The following is a 19,361-nucleotide window of genomic DNA, read 5'->3' on the forward strand; positions in this document are numbered from 1 at the left end:
AGGCTTGTAACCAGGATTTGGGGGGGGGGCTGATTTTGAAAAAGTGAGACCTTTTTTCAAAATTTGGACCTTTTTTGGCTCAAATAGGCATATAAAACCTTAATGTTTTCACTCGCTATGCTCGCAAACGGGACTTTTTGGGTAAAAAAAGGGGACTAAATGGGCATTTTGGGACTTGGGGGCTCCTGCCCCAGCCCCCCTGGTTACAGGCCTGTACCTGGGCGTGAGTGTATGAGAAAGTGACAGTCACACACAACGCATGACAGTTGACAGCCCTGTATTAATGGGTATACAATTATCATTCATATCAACAAAATATTTTTGGCTGTCTACCAGAAATTATAGTTACTGGCATATGTTTCATTTACAAAAACTATCTGATGAAAAAAACTCCCATAATAATATGAATGTAATTAATATCTGATGAATTTTGAAGCTTTCCCCACCACAGATGCCAAAATCCTGGATACTAATCATTCATGGGTTGGCAGAGGCGTCCCTGAAGCGTCACACATTAGGCAAAATAGGGAGTAGTTTGAACAGGGATGGTAGCTGGTTTACCAGCAGTATACAACTCACTACTGAAACGTCCTGCACCATCTGACAGGGCTGAGTCTCATTAGCACATCGATCAGCGCCCCCACAAGATAATTAGGGGCTGACGAAAGTCTAGCAAATTGCAGACAGTAAGCTACCCAAAGGTGAGCTATTTTAGCTGTTTTGAGAAACTAGATTTGTTCAATATCATGTAATAATAACTTACCAAAACTCCATACATCACTCTTATGTGAAAACCTTCTGTACTGAATACACTCCAAAGCAAGCCACTTGATTGGCATCTGAAAGTGATAATAATTACAATTAGTTTGATATGTTGCCATCTCTTGTGCATTACTTCTTGCTCTAGAAATTAGAAAAGTCAATATCCTTGTGATAAATGATGATGCTTGTCAAAGTTTTTCAACCTATAACCAATAACACTTGTTCAAATGTTCAATCTTGAAAGCAGTGGTCTTAGGCAATAGGAACAAATTAGTTCGATCTTTCGATCGACCATCGATGCTTGGTCGATCCTTATTATTTATGAAATCAATTAATTTACTATTGTTAATTGTGATAAAATAGTAATTTGTGCCTGAAGGGATATTGGCCAATTTAAATATGGTGTTAATTCTGATTAATTACTTGATAGTTCATTAATAACAAGCATCGAAGCAGCATCGACGGTCGATCCAAAGATCGAACATATTTGTTTCTGGTGCCTTATTGCTGTCATTTGCCTGCAAAAAAGTAACAAGTTAATGCTCTGTGTGCTAGCCATAGGCCTCAACATAAAAAGTCCCAAGTTTTGAGATATTTATTAAAAATATCAAGAGCAATCTTACAAACCAGTGAACCAATACTAGGCTTGTTTGTACTCATTTTAATGCATATTTCATGCTGATTCCAAATATGGTCATGAAAATTTACATTTCTGAAATATTTGAATTTTTAAAACAAAATTTGAAACTTGTCGTCTGCAAAGTCGACACCCGCGTGAAGCGGTTCAATGGTGTTTTACACTTGCTGTAACTAATACCAACCTTTCCACCCTGAGCCTTGTATTCACTTTCATCTAGATCCAAGAACTTAGCTAATCCAAAATCAGTGATTTTGACTTGTGCTGGTGTCTGCACTAAGACGTTACGAGCAGCCAAATCCCGATGAATTAAATGGTGGTCCTCCAGGTATACCATACCCTACAAATAAAGTACATATTATACGTAGTTAAGTTACAAGAACACATATTCATAACCTCATAAATATATGCGATGCATGTGATCCACTCATATTTTATTATTTGCAAATAATAAAGGGAGAGCGTGGTGCAATGGTTAGGGTATTTGCCTTTAGTGCATGAGGTCCTGGGTTCAATTCCCAGCGGTGGCGATTTGCTGGGATATTGACTTGAAAAAAAAAGACTGAAATTAATTAGCAACTTCTGTAGATTAAATTCAGACTTGCGCTCTCCCCATGATTCATTTAGAATTGGGCAAATGAATCGTGAAAGTACTCCGTCCTTCGGAGGGGACGTTAAGCCGTCGGTCCTGTGTGCAGAGAGCCACACCTGTACATGTATCTTGCAGCCAGTTTCGAAAACAGTAGGGTGTTAACCACTGACTGTTCCCAACCCGTCTCGGTGTTCAAATGTACCCCAATGGAAATAAGCTTCAATAGACGCTTTCTTGGGTTATCCAGGATTGTCAAAAACCCAAACAAACCCAAACGCAAATGGAGGTCATTAATATCTCTCAATTAACCGAAAATTGTAATTGCTCCAATTTTGCGCACAAATAACCTTCGTTTGCGTATTGTTTCTTAACATTCAAACAAGCATGCAAAATCCCCACTAGTAAGCCCGCATACTTGTTAATTGCCATGCACATTAAAACCAGTGAATGGAAGTTACATTTTCAATAGTCTTTTAAGCAAAAAATTATGTTATTTTCATGAAACAAATATTGTAAAATGACGGTAATGATTGACAATAATAACTTTGCTCCATCTGTTTTCATTGCGTGAAATCATCGGGGTTTGTGTTGGGCCTCTGTATGTTACCTCAGCCCAAAACAAACTCTGCCAATTTCCCACAATGACCTCTAAACAGCACACAGTTATTATTGTCTAATCAATATCTTCCTTTAGTGAATTTAACATTTACGAGATCAAGTTTCAAGTTATGAAAAACTTCATTAGAACTAAAAAAAAAAAAAAAAAAGCGCAGTGATTTATAGTGCGCTACGTACAGGCACAACGCCTAGACGTTGATCCGCAAGCCTCAGCACACTTTACAGGTTGTCACTGACCACTAGGGCCCACATCATTCCATAAACCATTTAACAACTATTCAGGGACTTTGCTGCTACAAGAGCGCACACCCTAGACATTCCACAATTAACCTTCGCAAACCAGGATCAGCTGAGTTTCGTACGGGTTACAATGAGACAATTAGCAGTCAGTTCCTTGCCCAAGGGAATTACAAGCTAACTCAATTTTTAAGAGCATACTAGGCACCGCCAGGGTTCGAACCCGCATCCTCTCGCACCATAGTCGAATGCCTTAACGATTGAGCTAACTTGACTGCTCAACAAACATCATTACTTTTGATAGTTGATACTAAAAAGTTCCTTTGAATGTCCGCTTCTTGTGTGAATCATTCATCAAAGTTGAAAGGTTGCATGTGTAATCAGCTCCCAGAGATGTGAAAGTGATGGTGTTACTTTATGTGATCTCGTTGTTTTACAAAGAATCAGCAGTCATGCATCACAATTCAAATGTTAACTTTCAAGTTCAGAGAAGTTACATTTCCTCGTTAATAAACCTGTTTGCGAAGTTGCTGTTAATTATTGTCAGCGGTTTTATGTGTGATGTCATTTTTACGTCTCGCGTCTCTAGGAGATGATTATATTAGCACCTCTCGAGTATACTAGTATATCCATTTCCAATCCCAACCTGGTAATCTGGTTTGTCTTAATGCTCTGCTTTGCTTAGTAGTCAATATCAAAAGTTTCAACTTCAAGATATTTTCTCAAAATATCAAGAGCTTTCAAGAACCACTGAACCAATACTAGGCTTGTTTGAATTTACATTTCTAAATTTGTTTAATTTTTAAAGAAAATTTGGAACTGAACCAATACTAGGCTTGTTTGTACTCATTCTAATGCATTTTTTATGCTTATTCCAAATATGGTTATGAAAATTTACATTTCTGATTTTTTTTTAATTTTTGAAGAAAATTTAGAACTTGTTGTCTGCAGTCGACACCCACGTGGAGAGTGTTAATTTTCCCACCACATATGACGTATCCATGGAAACACTCACCTGTGCTATTTGATGACTCCAATTTAGCAAATGATGAGAGCCAATGCGATCTTTATGCTGTCGTACATAATCCAGCAGCGCCCCCAGTGGCATCAGTTGGGTAATCAGCATCATTTCCTGAGCCATGCAGACACAGAGAAGTCGCAGTAAACATGGATTGTCCACCGATGCCATCACTTTAGCTTCCTATTGTAAAAAGGATGAAAAACAGATGTTTTTAGTACTTTTGGAGAAGGATATCATGAATAGCGAATCTGAGCCAAACGTTTATAAAAGACAAAACGCTTTGACTTTTGAGGATTGCAAAGAAGCCTTATTGTCATATATGTGCATAATATTTCACATTTTTGATATATAACAGTTCTCGAAGTAAATTTTATAAATCTAAAGATATATTCTTAAAGTGAATGTAGCTGGGAGGAAAAGCCGACATCAATTCAAAATTTTGACCTTTCATATTGAAGATATGGATTTTTTTTCCCCAAAAGACCTATTTTTTTTGTGTGTTTTGGGAAAAAAATCCATATCTTCAATACGAAAGGTCAACATTTTCAATTGATCGTTGGCTTTTCATCCCACCTACATACACATGATCAGATTTATAAAGTTTACTTCGACTACTGTTAAATATCAAAAATATCAATTTTTAATCATTTGCCATAAAATGTGTATTACATTGCGAATTTCAAAAGATCAAAATTATTTGATATCAGAAGGCCATTCTTCGTATTCAGAATGCAATTCGATATGTCTGATGTGCTCTCATGTCCCACAATAAATACTGTCCAAACGTTCATACCCCATCCCTTAACTGGACTCACACTTTTTGAGAGACTAGGATAAGGTGTGATACCATAACCTCTCTCCAGTTGAATGGTTTTAAGAGTCTAATGCTATATATATCTAACAACTATTGGGTAATAACTTTACAGCTAAATAGACAGTTTAGGGTTACAATATTTCATTCAGTCTATCTTACCTCTAGTAGCTCCTCGGAGGCTTTAGGTGAAACTTCACGCAGCACCTTAACAGCTACTGGTATGCGTACTCTCTCCTTCTCCCCTTCTGGTATCCATAACCCACGATATACTGTTCCAAATGCTCCAGATCCAAGGACAGCTCCTCGCTTCAGTTCCGTCTCCTTTATGATCTTCAGAATGGCTTGGTTTGGACTGGCTCCACTTGGTGTCAAAGGCTACAGGAAATGAACAATATTGAAACTTTAAACCCAAAGACTATTATGATTTATTGAGCCAATCAGCAACAGTTAAGAATGGTGGTAGGGCTGAAGAGGCTTAACCCCATGAGTACTACCTGCTGATTGGGTTTCAAGAAGACCATTATGATTTATTGAACCAATCAGCAACACATTAAGAATGGTGGTAGGCTGAAGAGGCTAACCTCATGAGAACTACCTGCTGATTGGTTACAAGAAGGCTATTATGATTCATTGAGCCAATCAGCAGCATGCTAAGAATGGTGGTCAGACTGAAGAGGCTTATCCCCATGAGTACTACCTGCTGATTTTTGATTTATTGAGCCAATCAGCGACATGTTAAGAATTGTGGGACGGCTGAAGAGTATTAAATTTTAAACTTGACGCCAAATTGTGCAAAATTCGATTTTATAAATATAATGCTGGAATTTCACATAAAACTAAGCAAAAAAGGTGCACATGGAATTGAGATGACAGTAAAATCTTCCACAGGGGGTGTATGTATTTCAAATATAATAGTCCATTTTCACTTACCCCTCCACCATAATCAGCTCCTTTGATGTCTTCTAAGGCCAATGCTGGGTGCATGTAGGGATCCTTGACATACTTCTTCTTAAACCAGTAGGCGGCACATATCGCGAAGATGAAGAGAGACAAGACGCCGACTGCTACACCGATGATGACTCCAATGGACATCGGACTTTGCCTAGGAACAGGTCTTTATAACATGAGTTTATTGCTCAAAAGAGTATTCATGACACCGAGGGGAGTTTATGGGTTAGGATTAGTGTAGCAGAAAATCATGCCTTCTCATAATGCCCTATTAGAGTCTTTTGTGTTTGAGTGTGACCAACAACCCACTTGACAGAACAAAAGGGAGAAGTTCTGTTAACAAAATGTATAACCCTATTAGAGTCTTTTGTGTTTGAGTGTGACCAACAACCCACTCGACAGAACAAAAGGGAGAAATTCTGTTAACAAAATGTACAACCAGCTGTAATTGATTTGAAGCAATGCATTTTGGGAAGGCTTGACTTCCTGCTGTGATTTTAGTGAGTAGTGATTGGGTTAGTAGGGTGAGACTTCACTCCACAACAAAACACATGCAGAGTGAGGAGTTGACATGACGCAGACAAATGGATGGACGGGTGAGTCAGTGAGCATGCGTGTTAGCCTCAAGTTTAAGATTGGGATGGGTGGATCATTATAAAAAAAGTGCATAGTGATTTGTGCATGTGACAGACTAAAAACATGCCTAATGGTTTGTCCTAAGTTGGTAATCGGATTTTCTCATCATGCACTTCTGCTCTGAAATACATTATGTTTAAATTGAAAATTGAATCTAACTTTGTATAATGGTAATACATAGTTATAACAAGTATCCTGACAGTTCAGACATTTTCATTTTTTTTTCTTCCATTTTTTCATTTTTCATGGGGAAAAAGTGAAAAAAAAAAATTTCTATCCGGGTATAATTTTGTTCCTTAATTTTGTATATTGGTGGACTAAGGCTGAACGGGAATGGGTAAAACAAGCAAGACACACACAAACAAACATAAAATACTACGGTACAAAAATAAAATTTGTTCTTTGAAAATTACAGTTTTCTTAAGCATAATGCACACTATTCTGTTAAGAACACATAATTTCATTAGGTGTCTATTAACTATTCTGTTAAGAACACATAATTTCATTAGGCGTATATTAACAAATATTTTGGAGACGGTTGAACACGCTAATATATGGCGATTAATTTTGGAATAATCTTACAAAATGCATATAATATAATGCCAATTATCATCAGAAATATGTTACTAACTTAAGGGCTGGGGTATGAACGTTTGGACAGTATTTATTGTGGGACATTAGAGCACATCAGACATATCGAATTGCATTCTGAATACGAAGAATGTCCTTCTGATATCAAATAATTTTGATTTTTGAAATTGCAATGTAATACACATTTTATGGCAAATCATTAAAATTGATATTTTTGATATTTAACAGTACTCAAGTAAACTTTATAAATATGATGATTTATACTTAAAGTGTATGTACGTGGGATGAAAAGCCGATGATCAATTGAAAATTTTGACCTTTCGTATTGAAGATGTGGATTTTTTCCCCAAAACACCCAAAAAAATAGGTCTTTTTGGGAAAAAAATCCATATCTTCAATATAAAAGGTCAAAATTTTCAATTGATCGTCATCTTTTCCTCCCAGCTACATACACTTTAAGAATATATCATTAGATTTATAAAATTTATTTCGAGGACTGTTATATATCAAAAATTTGAAAAATATCAAATTTTAATAATTTGTCATAAAATTGTATTATATCGTGAATTTCAAAAATGAAAATTATTTGATATCAGAAAGACATGCTTCAGTATTCAGAATGCAATTCGACACGTCTGAGGTGCTCTCATGTCCCACAAAAATACTGTTGAAACGCCATAAACGCTCATTCTAGATCCCTTAATGCCTAAACAACTTTTTCCATATTTATTTCCTTTCTTTTTCAAACATTTAAGGTAGGTTAACATTTCCAGAAACCAACTGATATATATGAATTATTGTGTGCATGAAACACAATGCAATCAAATGTGCTCATATTTGTTTCTAAGTGACAAACCACACTGTGCTCTCATCAAAAACAAAATCTGATTAGAAAATATTGATATGCTGTGCAGTTATGTTATAGTGCATTATTCTCTTCTAGTATCTGCATGACTAATCAATTTAATAATAAATAAAAAAGGCTGTCAATTTCTTGTAACGCTCCATTTACTATTGCACAACAACTAGAGGTGTATCGACTTGATTATAGAGCTGTATTCTTTGCATTACAAGTTTGCTTACTTTAATGCTCTGCGAGCTGGTCATAGATATAAAAATAAAAGCCCCAAGTCCCGGTACCCCAGGTCAACATAAAAAGTGGTAACCATGTGTGTTCTAAATTTCGCAGAAAAGGGGTATTTTGTTGACTGAAATCGCGGACCATGAAATCATGAAAAAAAGGGGGGTATTCTGAGCATTGTCTCCATGAAATTTAAAAAAAAAAGGGTATTTCACAGGTTCCTCTGTACACAAAACTTGAGGATTGTTCCCCTTTTTCATTTTCAATTAAAATCAGTATACAGGCATTGTAATTACCCCAGTTAATAACACAGGATCATCTGGGAGTACAACAGACACAAAGTAATGTTCATACTTGCACATTTTGTACTTAATATATTAAAATATTTGGAGTCATTGAAAAGGGGTGTCTGGAAATCTTCTCATTGAAAACCTTGAAAAGGGGTATTTTTACCCTGATTTTGTCAGTGATTTGGCAAAAAAAGGGGGTAAAATCAATGAAAAATCAGTGAAAAGGGGGGTTTTGAAAAAAGGAAGAACACACATGGTTACCACTTTTTATGTTGACCTGGGGTACCGGGCCCCAAGTTTTGAAATATTTTCTCGTAATTTATATCAAGAGCTATCTCAAAAACCACTGAACCAATACTAGGCTTGTTTGTACTCATTTTAATGTATTTTTCATGCTGATTCCAAATATTGTTATGAATATTTACAATTCTGAATTTTTTTTAATTTTTAAAAATATTTGAAACTTGTCGTCTGCAGTCAACACCCGTGTGGAGAGTTAATACAAAAATTGACAGCCCTATTTCTCTCTAGTCATAAGTTGAATGGACAAGTTATATAGCCTGGTATTATTGACTATGTTTCTGAAAATGTTTACTTTCTATGTCTCAAAGTGCTTGACAGTTTCAAAAACGAATGCAGAATGCATTTTTAAGACTCTGTTTTAAACTTAATTTTGAATTAAGATGTCATTGTGTTCAAAAGTATTTCTCAAAAAAAAAATTAAAAAAAAAGAAACAAAAATGAATAATGAATGTGCAAAGAAAAACAAAACTGCGCGGGCGCTTTGAGACATTGCTTATTTAGCCTTACATTTTCAAGTCTGTCAGCCGTTTATGTGAACTCTTTTGATTTGATTATTTATCAGTAGTTCACCCTGATTCACAGTTATGGGCTTGAACCATAAACTTGTCCATTGCCCACTTCTGGCTAGAGAGATGCCATGTAGCCCAGACAAAACAAGTTATCATGATGAGGTCACTTTATTTTTTCTTTCCTCAAGGTGATATCAGACGGTAGGATATTTTTTTAGGCTCAAGTCAACTAGTTCCGAGACTAGTGACGGTCTGAACAGCCTATAATCACACTTTTGAACTATTATACCCCACTGTTTTAAATGGAATAAATCGGAAACTATATGCAAATAGAAATGTGGTCATAGAAAATGCTTTGTCTGCATAGTAAGTTACTGTAATAAAATTGGGTGTGGTAACAATAGCAAAAAGCAATATTTGACATAAATGCACGCATCAAATGTGTTGTCAGTGATGCATTGTTGGACACATTGACGTCAGCCGCAATAATTCACGGCATAACAACATTTCATCACATTTTCATTACGATGGTACAACTTGTTTATGTGCAACATCACTACTCTCTATTCCAGAAAAATACAGCACTATTTTTTTGGATTAAAAAAATAATAATCCTTGTTTTGCCTAATGAAACATAGCTACATCTAATCCTTTACTTAGTTCTAACTGGCAATGAGTTTATCAGTTCTAACCCCCATTCAACTTGTTTTGTCAAATGCTACATTTGTTTAAAAGAAAAAATGAAAAAAAAAAAATGAAAAAATGGATTCAGATTTGAGGATGCAAATGGCATTCAAATCAAATCATATGGAATATGTGAAATGTAGACTCCTATAGAACAAGTTCTCAAGTGTAAAATTGAAACTCTAATTCACCTTGAAATCAAAGCCTATAGCTCAAAAACTTCTCCCACCTTTTTTTTAAATTGTATAATTATCAGTTAATTCATACCTAAGTTTATTTTAAATGTTCTACAGTCAGCACTGTGTTGAGAGAGTTCATACAAGAAGCCACTGGCTATATAAAATTGTGAATTAGTTCAACTGAACACCTCCAAAAATGTTCAAAATATTGGACCATATGTTTCATTAGAGTTACAATCTTGTCACTTGAGTACTTCTACTACGGTCTTAAAAAATCATTCAAAAATATCACTTACGGTGACTCTGTAACAGCAGCATATTTGGGATCCTTCATGCACACACCGTTGGTATCCACCAGGTATTGTGGCGGGCATTTAAAGCGACACTCGTTCTCGTATTTTACGTGGGCGCACTCAAAACAACCTGTGCGGAAATCATCTACACAGCCACTCTTGCATTCACTGTGACATGGTGTACAGCGGTTCTTGTTATCAGCAAAATGCATAGCAGAGCAATTGGCTACACAGTTGTAGGAATTCTGTACAAATGGGTGCTCCACTGGGCACTCGTTAGCACAAAAGCTCTGTTGTGAGAAACAAAACAGAATTATGTGTGAATTGAAACATGTTAAATTATAGACCGATAACCCGCAGTCGGTCCATGTGTGGGACTGAAAACTGACAAACTTCTGGGCAAATTTTCTGTTGGGCTTTCCCCCAGATCTGGGGAATGGATTCTGTGCATGTTCTGTCCACCTTCAGCTTCTTTGTGCGACATTTTTAGACCATCCGGCATGTGATCCTGTCATAATAGTGTTGTTAGGACATAGGTATATAGGAATTTGCCGTATATGGGTCACAATGAAAGTCACACACAAATATTTTCTTGACTCTGGTATGGTATGAACACTATGATTTTCAGTCATCACTATGAAGCATCACACAACAAGCATGCATGCACAGATTAAAGAGTTCTGCTTCAAAGTTTGATTCTGTAAATAGTAGCCGCTTTCCATGATGTCTCCTACAATTACAAGGGTTCACATTAATTGATAAGATCTTTAACTTTGTTGTGAATAAATTTAGGTCACATTATGCCTATGTGATGCATTCATGCAAAATAAGTTACATTTTGTGAAAATCCACATGTATAGAGTCCATATGTTTTGTATCGTTTAAGGAATCACCAGTCGACCAGCATCTTAACTCACCAAGTCATCGTCTACCAGAACCTTGAAATTGCGACAAGATTTGCAGTCATATTCTGTTGTACCATTGGTGCAACCACTCTGACATTGCGCATGACAGTCCTGGCAGATCCCTTCCTGGTCTGGCAATCGGTTGGGTCCGCAGTTGTCCACACACTCGTTGTTGAGTTGGTAATTGAGGCACTGCAAGCACTTTGAAGAACCTTTACCGTCACAACCTTCACACTGTTCATGACAATGTTGACAAACCTAAAGAAATGAACAAAATAAAGAAAGCAATATCGTTCAGAGATGCAACGGTGAAAATATAATAATAATGGTCATATTTTGCTTTGGAACTCTCTTTGACTTAAAATATAAGACTTTTTATGTTTGTGCCAAATTTTGCACAAACCATGTGAAAATCAGATAAAACTAGTCTCAATATAAAACAATAAACAGCTATCAAAAGTCCATTTGTGAGCCATTTTTCTGAAATACTGATGAAGAAATAGCTAAAAAACACTGAAAAGTGAAATAAAAAGCATTGAAATAAGCTAAAACACTGAAAATACTGTTCAACAATGATGAAGGTTAAAGTGGTAAAATATTAGTTATCTCTTTCAACATTATCCTTAATGCCCCTGTGTGCTAACCATAGGCTTCAACATAAAAAGTCACAAGCTTTGAGATATTTTCACAAAATATCAAGAGTTATCTAAGAACTGAACCAATGCTAATTTCACTCTAAACAACAACAACAACAACAACAACAACAACAACAACAACAACAACAACAACAACCAAAGTATTTGACTTACTGTATAACAACAACAACAACAACAACAACAACAACAACAACAACAACAACAACAACAACAACAACAACAACAACAACAACAACAACAACCAAAGTATTTGACTTACTGTATACCCAGCCAGTGGATCATTAGACCTCTCTGTGTATCTGTCCCACCATTCAGTGGAAGCACATTCCATTTCTGGTGTCATACATTCCAGAATAGTCCCATCAGTATCTACTCTGACTTGCTCACAGGAGACGCAGCCTTTGTCGCCTACGATGTTATTAGGCCCGGTGCATCCACCAACGCAGTTCTCGTGACATGGCTGACATGTGTTGTCTTTGGGGGACGGATACTTCATTACCGGGCATTCTGGTCTGCAGTATGGACCATCTTTGACATTCCTACACTTAGTGCAGTTAGAAGGACCCTGTATGATATAAATATATATGTGTAAGTTAAACAAATGGATTGTTGGATAGGCCTCTTACGATGGGAGCGGATACAATGATTTTTAGCACGTTCGTTGTCAACCAAACCTTTTTTACAATAGCAGATAGGTGAGGTGAACAGCTCTTTTTAGAGCCATCACTTACTTTCTATTGACAAAGGGCCACCAAAAACTTATACATTATAGCAGATAGGCGGGGTCTGCTTGTTCACTGTTCACAAGGGGCAGTCTTCAGCGAATGTATTCTACCCAGTGAGGTAGAATCAAAGAGTACTAACTCCGCTACATTGCTCATGGAGGTGTGTGGTTGTTTGCATTCTGTGTGCAATTTGTTGTGCCAAAAATGTGCGCGCAAAGCACTGCATGCGTAATACCTTGCTGAAGCTAAAGATGCAGATTATCGTTCGAGTTTACGTCCTTGCCGATGAATGACAGAGGTACATTAATCCTAACGCCCATAAATCTTATCTTTCAAAGGAATGCATGCATCATATATACACATTGAATGGCTGCTGGCCAGCGAAACCCCTGTGGCTACTAGTCAGTGATCATGTGCTTGGCACGTGAGGGGTCTATCTATGGTTTGATTCCTGTGGGTACCAAGTGACTTCTTTGTTCATCTTCTCTCCTTTTTCATTTTTTCCCCTTCAGATAACAAAACCCATGGGGGTGTTAGAGTCAATGTCAGCCTCATAATGAGAGTTGCGAAGTATAAATAAGGTACTTGATTACATACTGCCAGGCATTGACATCAGAAGTCAACTCATCTATATCAAAGGGATTAGTGTTATAGCTGCTCTATATTCATTCTATCCAAAACACGTGGCAGATATTGCTGATGCAATCTTCTCACACTAACCCCTTGGCAGCTTACATATAAGTACAACTTACAGGTCCAAGACATCGGCCGTCACATTCGGGGTCACAGTTTTCACAAATCTTGTGTTTATCTGCAGTAGCCTCACTCAGCACATATTGCCTATAAGCAACAAAATTATGATATATTTTAGTTTATTTTACTCAATATAAGTTTCACATAACATCTGTACGACCTTCAAAAGAATGGTAGTTATTTTGATTTAACCCTTTGAACCTGACGAGCTGCCATAGCGGCTCACAGTAACCTGTACCGTAGTCCCGACGAGCCGCTATAGAGGCTTCTACCATGGCGTGTCAAAAACCCGAATAGTCGCTAAAGTGGCTCACGTAACATCAATTGCGATATGTTTTGTTTACATCGGAATCCTTTGGCTATCTGGGAGAACGAGGTTCAGGGGTCGGAGACCTTTTCTTTCAGCGTGACGGACAAAATGCCGAGGCTATTTTCGAGTGCATTAGGAAGCTCAAGGTTGGATGTATGGGACTATGTGGTAGGCCGGGGATCAAAACTGGAGCTAAACCAAAATGACTTTTGTCCATTGGATAGATATCCGATCTGATATTCCTTTTCTTTTATACAAAATTTGGGAAAAAAGAAGTTATAAACATTAAACTACTTGTTATTCAATATTTAAGGTTGGAAAGTGGAGAAATACTGTTAAGAAATCTGTAAAAAAAACCTGAAAACTTACATCCCTGCTTTATTCCATCATGTTTGCACTTACCCGCCATTGATGTCACAGTCTGCAATACAGGTGTCCCCAATGATGGCATTCCTACATTCAGCACACTGGTCTGCACCAGGGCCCCAGCAACCAACATCTTGACATTGTTCATGACAAACCTGTCCAGCTTCAACTGTTATTCAGGGATAAAACGCACATCCAAAATCATGTTAATAAATTAAAAATTTATTCAAAAATTCTGTTGACAATAAATTGTTAATTAAATGGTTAAGTTTTAGAAATTGTGTTGCCACTTCTAGATTTAAGCAATATCTTTAAAAATGCTTACATTTTAATTTTTTAAACTTAAAAATCGGATTCAACTTTAGAAAACCCTAAATGAACATGTGTGTATGCCCAATTTTCCTGCAGACATTGTTACATAACACTGAGAGTAAACAATAAAATGGAAATAATTCTTTCATTGGGTTTGTAAGAGAGGATTAGGTCTAAGGTTGTATGCCGATGAAGCATAGGGCAAATAACAGTTGTATTACCCTCTTCCGACCAACCTAAAACCCGGAAAATCTAGTCAAATTTTCCCCTCATATTTGATTTTTATATTAAAATTCTAAAATATTTTTCCCATTTGTAATTCATTAATAAGTATGTTCACAAAAATACTGTGAACTTTCCAGCTTATAAATAAAACTAACAAATGCCTAGTCAGCAATCCTGGCAATCAAATTGATTCATATTGCAAGCTTTCATATGATTCCCAATTTCCAAAAGCCAGAAACAAAATAATTAAAGCTCTGAAAATGTGTGGCAACACAACTTCTTTAACATTATTCATTGTAATCAGTGTTGGCAATACAAGCCAAATACCTCAAAACTGACGAGGGCCCATTTATTGGTCTATTTCGGTCGAAATCCATACACCCCTTATGGAAGACATGACCTTACTCTCCCACACAGGAGGTGCAGATATCAAATGGAATCACTCAGGTAATCCCATTTGAAATTCACACTCCTTCTGTGGAAGATTAAGGTCATGTCTTCCATAGGGGTGTATGGATTTCAACTGGAATATCCCATTTTGGAGCAGACGACACTGAATGTGTGACTCCATTTGAAATTCACACTCCCTATGTGGAAGATGAAGATCACAACTTCTGCAGGGGGTATGTGGATTTCAACCGGAATAGCCCATTGGCTTATTTCCAACATTGATTACAATTCTATATCTCATCAATCTATCTACAAAGCAGCAACCTGGATGTTGCCCCTATCCCCTAATTCTTGTCACATGGCCGCATATGAAATAATCACACATTTTATGGGGACCAGGACAAAATCCATGTTCTTGCATCTACACATGTAATAAATAAAATGTCACACTCACACATCTACCTACAATGACAGGTGAAATCTTGACATTTTGAAAATGAACACACTATAAAACATTATTTTGATGTGTTCTTACAATGTATGGTATGTTTTGAATCATATGTAAATAGAAGTTTCATGTTTGAAATATGTGACATATTTTTGAATATATGCATAATATTTATGAATGGATCAAAATTGATATATTTTGAATTTGGTCATTTATGACAATGAAAATGTTTTGAGGTACAATAATTGAAAACAGTAAGGTTATATCATCATGAATATTGATGGGGCAAATGTTTATGAACATTTATGAATCAAATTGACATATTTTGAATTAGGTCATTTATGACAATGAAAATGTTAGAATAACTGAAAAAAAAAATATATATAGCTATATCAACAATATATGGAAACTGATGTTTACATGTGTGAAATGCCCATGTTATTTTCTCATGGGGAATACATTGTTTTAAGTAAGGATGTAGATGCAGTGGCGTAACTAGACATTTTCATTTGGGGGCAAGCGGGGGCAAACATAATAAATGAGGGGCAGGAATCCAGCACCTTTTGGCGACAAAAGAAGTGTATGGCACAAAGGCGCGAAGCGCGTGAAAATTTTTGACATATTGAAGCTAAACTGGTGACATATGGTAAAAAAGTGGAATAAATGCTGCTTGAAGCCTTTAAAAATTTAATGTTTTTAAGGTTAAAATGACCAGATATGAGGTTAAAATTAATAACTCTCAGAAGTAGGCCTACTTTAACTTTTTTCATTTGGGGGGCAAACAGGGGCAAGGGTTCAAAATGGGGGCTCCAGCCCCCTGCCCCCCCCTGGTTACGCCACTGTGTAGATGGGCAATGAATTCCTATATGCCAAGTTTCTTCACTCAATGTATTCATTCATGTCATATTATGGTTTCTGTACCAGTATCACAGATGAAAATAGGAATAATATGTATTAGATTTCCCTTTGGTGATACTTTCCCTCAGAAGATATCAGCTACATATCCCACAATGCATTTCTTCCCTGTACTGATTTGCTATGCAGTGCAATGTGGGTCAACAGTAACAAGAAATACCTCAATTGCAAGATATGGATGAGCTCTATTAAATTGAGGTACAGGTTTTGTCATTATCGTCCCATGTTGCACTGAATAGCTGTACTGGGAAGAAATGCATTGTGGGAAGTGTAAGATATACTCTCTGTCTTTTCCTCTTTTCAAATTTTTGGGTCACTAGTTCAAAAACAAGCAGTTCCATAAGACCTGCTGACAAATTTCCCAGGCAACTTCTAGTTAACAGGTTCACATGACTGCATACACTGATGATGAATAACATATATTGGCATCGTTTTTCTATACACACTATATTCAAATGCTTCAACCCTTATTCATCATAAACATGATCACACTGGTCATGTATTTACATCATAAACACATTGTTATCCCAAGCAAAGTATTTGTTTCTTAATTCACAGAACTCCTGTTGGCTGGCAGTAACTTATACTGAGTATACATGTAATATTGTGAGACCAAAACTGCATGTAATGCATGCATAGCACCACAAATCATTTGAAATTTGTGACGAGTTCAAATACCAACATGGAGTCTCCTGAACCAATCAAAGAGCTTTGCTTGCGATATACATAATAATCAAATAACTCGTCATACATAAATTAACACACACCCCTGCACAGCGATATGTATCCATACAGAAAATCAGCACCGCTAAAAGGAACTTGCATACGCTTCAACATGTTGTCAGCCAATCACCATCCAGTAATCTTGATGATGTCATAAGAATGATGTAGTTTTTTGTATCTAATTTTAGCCAACATTTCATTCCACTAGCCGTATTTGGAACTTTTTATGCTCACAATGAGATGGTCATTGGGGAAATCCCCATTCATGAATATTCACAAAAAATGGAAGTTAATTGTTCTGTCACACCAAACAACGAAAAAATTTGCTCCAGTTTTGCTAAAATAAACCACTTTTTTAAATCGGTATTGTGCGTATAAGTCTCAGATAAGAGGGCGTAAATATTTCATAATGGAAACATATCGCTGTGCACTGTAAATGACACACTCCCTCACATACTCTCTCTTCAATAGACCTGTTAAACATTACAAAGCATTTGCAATATATTGTTGCCCCAATTCCATAAAAGCTGCAATGGCAATATCACCAATGATTCCAAAATTTACATATGCAAAAACATAGAGAACTTTCTGTTGAAATCAGACAATTGTCCCAAAGAAAGTTGTCATTATTTTCTGACAGTTCTTTGAAAACATGAAGCTATTACAGGAAAAAAAATGTTGTGCCCATAATCACAACTATCTTTACTTTTTTTTAATCATACTGAAATGCATCTGATTTAAGACATTTGTTCTCTATCCCCTTACAAGTAAATTAAGCATTCCTGCTCTAGATAGTACTATTTGCTATGCAAAAGTTTGTACAGAGAAAGCTACTGCAAAGAAAAGATGAAAGCACTATTCGTCGTCTGCATCACATACTGTCATATCTCAAAAGGCTGCCTTGTGTGATTTTTTTTATTGTTATTTAATTGTGACGAGATACACTGTAATCTCATGTCCATACATAAAAGAAAGCATGCGAAATATAAAATATGAAATATAACAATGATAATAATCACACAAGGCAGCCTTTTGAGATATGACATTATGTGGTGCAGACGACAAATTTTTAAGAAACATATCTTCTAGATATGCTACATTATTTGTCAAATCTATCACAAAAATAAATGATCAAATGAAATGTAAAAAGTAAGGAAAAAAGTTTTTAAAGAAATAAAATCATTAAATTTGTTACTTCTCATGCATCTAGTAATCAAGTCATATTTTTGTTTGAAATGACAAACTTTCTTTTCCGTTGAATTTGTTCTAAAATGTTTTCTTTAAAAAAAGCCATGAAATATTATCATTTTTGTTCGACAAAAGATGGCAAGGAATTTATTTTGATAGAATATCACTGAAGGAAGAATCACATAATTTTGATAATAATCAAAACACTTTTGAAACAATGTCATCTCATATTCATATCAATATCTAGTCTTGTGCATAGTACTGCTTAGCATGCAAAAACAAAATAAAATGTTAAATTTTGTCTTAATTAATAAAACATATTAATACAATTTGTCGATTTCAAGTCCATGACCCACCTTGACCTCAATTGACCTATCTTGACCTCTCATATCAAACACATCTTCTTGTAATAGCCAAAAACCAAACATAACCTCCCTTGGAATTACCAGCTTGTGACTATTTATTGATCATTCTTTAATCAACATTCTTTGGATTAATCCTTCAAAAAGTTGATATTTCTTGTCAAAAAATGGGTGAGTTGCTACTTTTTTCTAATTCAGACGTGACTTGTTAAAGCAAAAACTACCGTGGTAACATTTTGCAAATGTTAGGAAGCAACAAGCATTTATTTCATCATAGCACTTAAAATCAACTGATAGATATATTGATAACTAATTGATAACTAATTGGTTATTGATTATGTCATTCACAAGTGCAGTGATATTCCAGTGGAGGTCAGTTTTCTTTTCTAAGCTGCAGTCTATTCCAAATTTTTTTGGCAGAATCAATTGTTCCCTATAGAGCAGAGAAGGCAGTAAAGATTAGGCGTGACTATTTCCCGGCAAGAAATGGCAATATTTAGGCGGCGGCGATGTTTTATAATAAATCTCTCGCAGACAGAAGCAGGCGGATGACTCAGATCCAGGCTTCCCCTTGGCGGCAAATTCTGTAGCAGCAGTGAAGATAATACCAGAATATGATTGGTGGCAGCGAATTTACAGTAGCAGAGAGTAGTATGGTCCCTTTAATTGGCATGTAATCAGGGGGTCACACCCATAAGCCCCAATAGGGAGGTGTATTTTTAGTGCAACATGCAAACCAGGGGTCATCAAGCATTGGTTAAAATTCAGCAGCAAGAGAGGTGAGGATTCTCAAAATATTTGCAATTACGTAAAGAAGAAAAATGTACGTCTTTTATCTATAACTGTCTGATTTTCTTGGGCTTTTTATTTAAATCAAATTTTGGAGGT

The 19,361-nt window shown here is 36.2% G+C and overlaps 1 protein-coding gene across 5 annotated transcripts in view; it reads right to left on the reverse strand.

The window, feature by feature from the left end:
• LOC140155462 (epidermal growth factor receptor-like) overlaps window positions 1-19,361 on the reverse strand; it is a 227,537-nt gene that overhangs the window by 12,848 nt on the left and 195,328 nt on the right. For 4 of the 5 annotated variants that reach the window (XM_072178322.1, XM_072178319.1, XM_072178323.1 and 1 more), the window contains exons 11-20: window positions 13,947-14,079; window positions 13,234-13,321; window positions 12,016-12,321; window positions 11,113-11,358; window positions 10,199-10,485; window positions 5,612-5,795; window positions 4,841-5,056; window positions 3,862-4,047; window positions 1,584-1,739; window positions 764-839 (exon numbers count right to left, since the gene is read on the reverse strand). In XM_072178322.1, the coding sequence (XP_072034423.1) occupies window positions 764-839; window positions 1,584-1,739; window positions 3,862-4,047; window positions 4,841-5,056; window positions 5,612-5,795; window positions 10,199-10,485; window positions 11,113-11,358; window positions 12,016-12,321; window positions 13,234-13,321; window positions 13,947-14,079 (1,878 nt within the window). The remainder of the gene's footprint in view (window positions 1-763; window positions 840-1,583; window positions 1,740-3,861; window positions 4,048-4,840; window positions 5,057-5,611; window positions 5,796-10,198; window positions 10,486-11,112; window positions 11,359-12,015; window positions 12,322-13,233; window positions 13,322-13,946; window positions 14,080-19,361) is intronic. The other variant, XM_072178320.1, reaches the window with a different exon arrangement.

Source organism: Amphiura filiformis, chromosome 6 (genome assembly GCF_039555335.1).
Source record: "Amphiura filiformis chromosome 6, Afil_fr2py, whole genome shotgun sequence".
Classification (NCBI taxonomy): domain Eukaryota; kingdom Metazoa; phylum Echinodermata; class Ophiuroidea; order Amphilepidida; family Amphiuridae; genus Amphiura; species Amphiura filiformis.